This window comes from Populus alba, chromosome 6 (assembly GCF_005239225.2).
Source record: "Populus alba chromosome 6, ASM523922v2, whole genome shotgun sequence".
NCBI classification, from domain to species: domain Eukaryota; kingdom Viridiplantae; phylum Streptophyta; class Magnoliopsida; order Malpighiales; family Salicaceae; genus Populus; species Populus alba.
In genome coordinates, this window is record NC_133289.1 from 7553331 (window position 1) to 7560459 (window position 7129).

The window sequence follows — 7129 nt, forward strand, 5'->3', positions numbered from 1 at the left end:
TAAATAAAGTTTATGAATTAAAAAAAATATGAAACTTAAATATCTCAAAAAAAAAAAAAAACATAAGCTCTAGATTTGAAAGAAAAATTTAAGCATAAAAATAATAATAAAAATACTGAAAAAGAGGTGAGGAGAGCATGTCAAATATGAATAATTTAAGTTAAAAACTTTTCCTTCACCCTTTTATAATAAATTTTAGAAGCTAAAAAGTTAAAAAATTAATAAGAATTAATTCTCACCATTATCAATTTTTGATTAGCCATCATAAATCAAAAACTAAATTTAAAAAAAATTAAGAATTCTTTAAAATTTAATTCTCATTTACCCATAATTTATTTAAATTATGTTAAGCAAAACAAAATTTTAACAAAAAAAAATTTCTTTATAATAAAAAAGCTTACAATACCCACACTTTTTTTGTGTTGAAAAAAAAGAAGAAAAACTTAATATCAAAATGCAGCACGAGGAATAAACCAAACTAGTTACATGACCTGCGCGATGCTGCAGGTCATTTTTTTAGCATAAAAAATATATATAAAAAAATTAAGATTTAAAAGTCTTGATTTTTTCTGCAAAGCTATACCCAATAGTCTTGGGTTTGGCTGCAACACCTGACTTAAGAGTAATATTTATAATATTAATAATAACGTAAAACTTGCATGACTCAAGTTTAAATGAATCTGACTGCAACATTGGACCCAAAAATATTGGATGTGGGTCTAGCTATAAGATCGTGTCATAAAAGTATGATAATTAAATAGATTAATTAAAAAAAACAACAGCAAGAAAAAAACTAATGAAAAAAAAGAAAAAAAAAAATTGAATTAATTGGGTTAACCCTTTAAACCAGGTTATCCCGTAAAACATGGGATTCGCGTCATGAAAGTTTAATAACAAAATAGATAAAAAAAAAATTGATGGGTTTACCCAGAATTAACTAGGTTAACCCATCAAACCAAGTAACTCGTCAAGCTCAGGATACGTGTCATGAAAGTCTTATAATTAAATAGAAAAAAATTTAACATTAACAAACTAAACTAAATAAAAAAATTTAATTAAAAAAAAATTCGGGTTAACTCATCAAATCAAGTTAACCCATCAAACTCGGGATTCGTACCATGAAAATTTGATAACTAAATAAAAACAATTTAATATTAACAAACTAAATCAAACAAAAAAAAATTAAAAAAAAAATTCTATAATTATAATAATATAATATATTAATAAATAAAAGGCATAGAAAAGCTCCCATATATTTTAGAATATTACTTAACTAGTTGTATTATTTTGTTCAAAATCAGTACCCTTTAATACTGAGGGGGATCATTGCGCCGAAACTGGTACTTCATAACCACACGTGGCACTTCCTAGTTGGTTTGAGTAGAAGATAATAGATTTTAAATGCAAATATTGTTGCCCTGTTCTAGTTTTTGTCTCTGTTGCAGAAGCCGGCCAGTGGTATTTTGGCGACATGTGCCCTCACCATAAATAACGCAAAGCACTAAACATCATACTTGTGTAATTGCTTGAAAACCATTTCTCTCCTCATCTAGGGATTCACGTTTCCTTTGTTCATTCATTTTCATCGTTTTGTTTTATCTTACGTCGGAGCAACAAAGTAGAAATACTGGTAGACAAAAATAATCATGGCAGAAACAGAGATGGGTTGCAGGGAGCAAAGGTGGTCTCTCAAGGGTATGACCGCACTAGTCACTGGTGGAACCAGAGGCATTGGGTTAGTTCTCTTTCTAACTTGTCTCTGCCCTTTTTAATTATTTCCTGTCTCAAACCTTAGATAGCTGATTACTGTTTTTGATGAATCAGATTTGCGATTGTAGAAGAACTGGCAGGATTTGGGGCAAGAGTGTATACTTGCTCACGCAACGAGAAAGAGCTCAATGAGAGGATAAAAGAATGGGAAATTAAAGGGTTTAATGTCAGGGGCTCGGTTTGTGACCTCAGTTCCCAAGACGACAGACAGAAGCTGATTGGTTCCGTCACCTCTGCTTTCGATGGGAAGCTCAATATCCTTGTAAGTTCACTGTCCACCAGCTATTCCATATTTTTCAAAAAGGTTTTAAATTCGAGCATCTCCTATGTGAGAGAGAAAAAAGAAGAAAACTTACCAAATATCTGGAGGCCAAGCTCGGTGGGAGGTGCATAACCAATGAGTGCTCTCATGTTTCTTGAGACATGAGACATGACAAATTAGCATGGTTAATTACAATTTGATTTATACTAGACTGTGGATGGTTAAAGTGTTTTTGACGTACCGAAGATATTCTCTTAATTTAAGGTTGTTTGTGACTCATCAAGGTCATTTTCCTGCTTCCTACCAGGCAACTTTACTGCGTCTTTGTCATAGTAAGACCATAGTTAATACTTATGACTACAGTTACCAAAAGTTTTAAGTTGAACAACCAGACATGAGCAGGAAATAATCTTGCATGCTCGTGTCAATTCTGAAGGTTATCGATGATCTAAAAACAAGATAAGATGGTTCCAGGCTAAAAGGTTTACATGATTTTCTTTCTGACATCTGTGGGTTTGTGTTTTGATTTTGTCAAAAAAATTGGACACAAAGTTTCGGAATCTTGTTATACCAGATCTTCTTCATCTTCTTTTTTTCCTCTCTAATTTTCCATGTACCATTCTAAATTTTCCTGTGCTTGTAACAATATCGTTCTCTGAATGATTAGGTGAACAATGCTGCTACAGTCGCACTCCGAAAATCTCTAGATTATTCTCTTGAAGAGTATTCATTCATAATGAATACCAATCTTCAGTCTCCTTACCATCTTTGTCTACTTGCACATCCACTTCTGAAAGCATCAGGAAACGGAAATATTGTGTTCATTTCCTCTGTTGCTGGTATCGTAGCTTTACCTATGCTATCTGTATATTCAGCGACAAAAGGTATGCTTCCTGCGTCGGATGGCTTAAAATTTGAACAATTTTTCCCATTTACAGATTGCTGGTTTTCAATAGCAAAAATCAACAAAATTTTCAGGAGCAATCAACCAATTGACAAGGAATTTAGCATGCGAATGGGCAAAGGACAATATTCGCACAAATACTGTTGCACCAGGAGGTATCAGAACCACGGTTGGACAAGATCAATCTGTACTATTTCTCCCCTCATGTGTACATGATTTATGTTAGAAAACCTTAAGCATCAATAGACTATTCAACTTTGCAGGCTTCCTTAAATTAGTCACTTTCAGAAACACGTGCCTTCCAAGCTTGTATTACACAGGTTTAACTTGTATTTTAATTTACTGTAGGCTGACCCTGACGTTGGAGAGGCTTATAGGGACATGTACTCTAGAATTCCGATCAGCCGTATCGGAGAGCCTAATGAGGTTTCATCACTGGTGGTATTCCTCTGCCTTCCTACTGCTTCATATATCAATGGGCAAGTTATTTGTGTTGATGGGGGGCTTACAGCCAAGGCTTTTTAGCCAACTCATTTCTGATTCAAACTAGCTGCCTCGCATGCTCAAAACCAGTCCTTATGAGGTGTCTCAAACTTTAAGTCCTCTGTTAAACACACAAAAAAAGAGGGAGGGGCCGGGGGCGCTCTTTTTCCATCTTTCTTTCATATTGAGATCCTCTCATGTTCTGAATAACATGATAGACAGTGTTTGTCAAGTCAAAGTGTATTCCATAATTCTGTTGAATCATGTAAGAATATCTGCCACAGTTCTCATTGTTGAATGATTAAACAAAATGTTTTCTATTGATCAACGCTGTAGCTATAAATACTTCACACTAAACAAATTTGAGATCTCGAGAAGTTACACAACTAGATTTTTGCATATTACTGATAGAATGTTATGTTGGTAGTTAAACACTAATTTAGTTGAGAAAACATTTACTGATAGCATCACAAACAGATTTAAAAATGGAAAAAGTATGCTAAACAACAATTATTTACATGCATCCTTCTATTGATGATTATGTCATATCATTGATAAATAAAACCGTTTATAATTTCATCATTGATTTATTTCATGTTATCGATGAACTATGAAGCCGTTGGTGATTACATATTCTTAACGGCAAGGTCTTATAAATTTTTTTTGGAACTCTTCAAGGGATTTAGTCCATCAGCAATTCCTTTCATACTAATAAGTGGCATTTCATGTAATTGTTTTCAACTCTATGGAATTTTTCAATGGACTTGGTTTGTCGCGAATTTCATCATACTTTATTTCATTTTAAAAAAAATCAAATAAGTAAACAAGAAAAAAATCAAATAAGCAAACCTAGAAAAAAAAATTCAAATAAACATACTAGAAAAAAATTAAAAGAAATAAAACTAAAATAAAAAATCAAATATTTATTGTAAATTTAAAAATTAGCAGTTTGAATACAATTTTTCTAGAGAACAGGTGCTGAAGGAGGAAGAGAAGATGAATCTTTTCCATGACAGGATGAGGGATGACATGAATCACATGTACCACCCATGTTTAACAATAGCTCTATGCACAATCACTTAAGCCTGATTGTCTCATCACTAGGTCATTCTATCCCTGTAGCAAGTTAGTTCATTTGGGCTTGAACTTGTTCTCATACAAGCGCTTGGAACTATAGAGATTGAGAGCTCGAAGTCAACCAAGGTCAACACAATATGGCCTGTCTGTAAATCCTTAGCTGTAGTATTTGAGATATCATGTACCTGATTTATATTGGATCCGCCTAATGTTCTAACTTTCAACCACAAATCCATAACAAGTTTTGGATAGGTCAAAGGATTGTCTTCATATTTCTCATGCAATCGAGTGGTATATTTTTTTTAGAATAAAGAAAAAAAAACCTAAGAGTTAATTTAAACAAATAATAACTTAAGAAAAAAAAATATTGAAATCCAACTTACCACGAACTTTTGAGCTCAGATATCCACAAGTTGCACTCATTTTTTGACAATCATTATTTCACATGTGAGTTTCTATAAAAAGTTATATTGGTCTTGGTTTGTGTTCAAGAATCGTTGCCTGCAAAAAAAAAAACTATTGTTAGTTAAATATTTTCATATAAAACAATAATTTAAAAATAAATATAATAAAAAATAATCTTGTCATTCACTTCGTATGCAAAAAGAAAAAAATGGATCTGCTGGTGTGTGTGGTAATCGAACCATGAATTTTCTTGTTCTTAGAATCCATCCTAGACCACGACCATCGCAAGAAAAAGTCAGACATCATATGTTGGATATAAGCTTCCCATATAGCTTTGGAGACGTGTAGAGGTCTGAAATCCCTCCAAATTGCCACATCTTCCAAGCCTAAAAGACCTTTTTATTTAGCATATTGTTTTTCTTTTTTTTTATGACTCGTATAAAAATTCATGCAACCTATATGGTAGAAATAAATTATAAGTTAAGATAATGAAAAATAAAATTTTAACATTTAAATAAAAAATATAACATTGATAGTTCAATTTTACCTAGTTACATTATGATTCTTTAAAACAATCCTAACAACAACGTTGTCAGCCCTATCCTAGTGAATTTTTTTCTTACATTCTAAATTTGTAAAATAATTAGTTCATTAACATTAAAAAAAAATAACCGAATTAAAATAAAAAAAATAAATAAATAAAAAAATTTAAATTAAATGCTAATCTTGAACTTTCCAACTCATGGATCAATCATGGGTTTCCATTCAAGATTTTTAGAAAACCTGACTTCACTAAAACAATGAAACTTCCATCGATGATTTCATCGCCGATGTAATCATGTAAGCAACCTATGCATTTTTAAACTTGAAATTCCATTCATTAATTGAAATTAATTATTAAAAAAATATGCATTTTTTGCATTGAGTGCTTGGGCTTCCACTAAGCAATGTATTTTCTAATATATACATTCCACTCAGAACATACACCCCTTCTATAAAGCAGCATCATACTTGCCAAGCTATATTGAGATAAGGTGCATGTGCTTGTTCATGGTTGACACCTAGCGACTCATGATCATTAGATGCGTATTTAGAAGAACTAGCAGTGCTCTTGTTCATATTGCACACCAATGACTTTTCTCTTTATCATCTACACAAATTAAATGATTAAAAAAGATAATAATATTTTTATTTAAAAAATAAATTTAACAGCATCTCCCCTATATGAAAGACTACCCAAATACTTTATTACATGCAAATTAATTTGTACCTTATCACAAAGCCCAAATTCAAAATCATTATCATTGATCATCATGGTTTTTAACTTTTAATAAAAAAAAAAAATACACATACTAGTTTAGGTAAGCTTTTAGCATGTCTGCACACCACATCTCTATATCATTAAAAACACATTGAAAGTAATTTATTTTAGATAGAATGTATAAGGTGATTGTCTTTCCTGTTACACAACAAGACCTTTATATAAAATCTGTGAACAATCAGTTAGGATTTTTAATTATCATAAAATTAGATAATTGTTTATTATTATTTTTTAATCCTTTTACATGCAGTTCATCTCTAATCTTAATTAATTATGCTTTGGTACCCTAACACTCCATTATTTCCTAATATCTTGTCAAACAACCGATTATGATTTCTAGTTATCATAAAATTATGTAGTTCATCTCTAATCTTAATTAATTTGCTAATAGCTTAAAGCTTAAGCTATTAGGTAAACTTTCAAGATATTATTTGTATTAAAGTCTCAAAATAAAAACTCTCTAGGCTTGAAATTTGCATAGGCCTATACTATTTTGTGCTTAATTTTTATCAAATAAATATGGATGATGAGATTTGAACTCGTGACTACTTGGTCATCAAGGTTCTTATACCATGTCAAAAAATAATCTCAACCTAATAAATTAAGTTGTTAGGTAAAATTTTAAGATGTGATTTATATTATTCTTCAACATATATATTTTTTTTTCATGAGTTATTAGCTAGGGTTGTTTATTTAAATGAGAATCACCCCAAATCCTCGTCAAAAGATTGCACCCTTGAGCAAGCCAATCTGGCAACGAGGAAATAGTAGATTTTGCATTATTTCTAAACCAACAATGTGTAGCACACGACTCTGCAAAATATCACGTCAAAAGGATTCCAATATAAGGGTCAAAATCAAATAAACAATAATTAAGTGCAATTATTGATTGTGACAAATGGTGGCT

The 7129-nt window shown here is 31.3% G+C and overlaps 1 protein-coding gene across 4 annotated transcripts; it reads left to right on the forward strand.

Moving 5' to 3' along the window:
- The first annotated feature begins 1432 nt into the window (after positions 1-1432).
- Positions 1433-3741, forward strand: LOC118048488 (tropinone reductase homolog). 4 transcript variants are annotated; one of them, XM_035058182.2, is made up of 5 exons: positions 1433-1735; positions 1825-2032; positions 2700-2916; positions 3011-3123; positions 3285-3741. In XM_035058182.2, exons 1-5 carry the CDS (start codon positions 1647-1649, stop codon positions 3459-3461), a joined length of 804 nt encoding a protein of 267 aa, XP_034914073.1. In that variant the 5' UTR covers positions 1433-1646; the 3' UTR covers positions 3462-3741. The 4 variants fall into 4 exon arrangements, with proteins under 4 accessions (XP_034914073.1, XP_034914074.1, XP_034914075.1 ...); XM_035058183.2 differs by having other exon boundaries at positions 2700-2871; positions 2971-3091; XM_035058184.2 differs by having other exon boundaries at positions 2700-2871; positions 2971-3123; positions 3285-3425.
- Positions 3742-7129: the final 3388 nt, after the last annotated feature.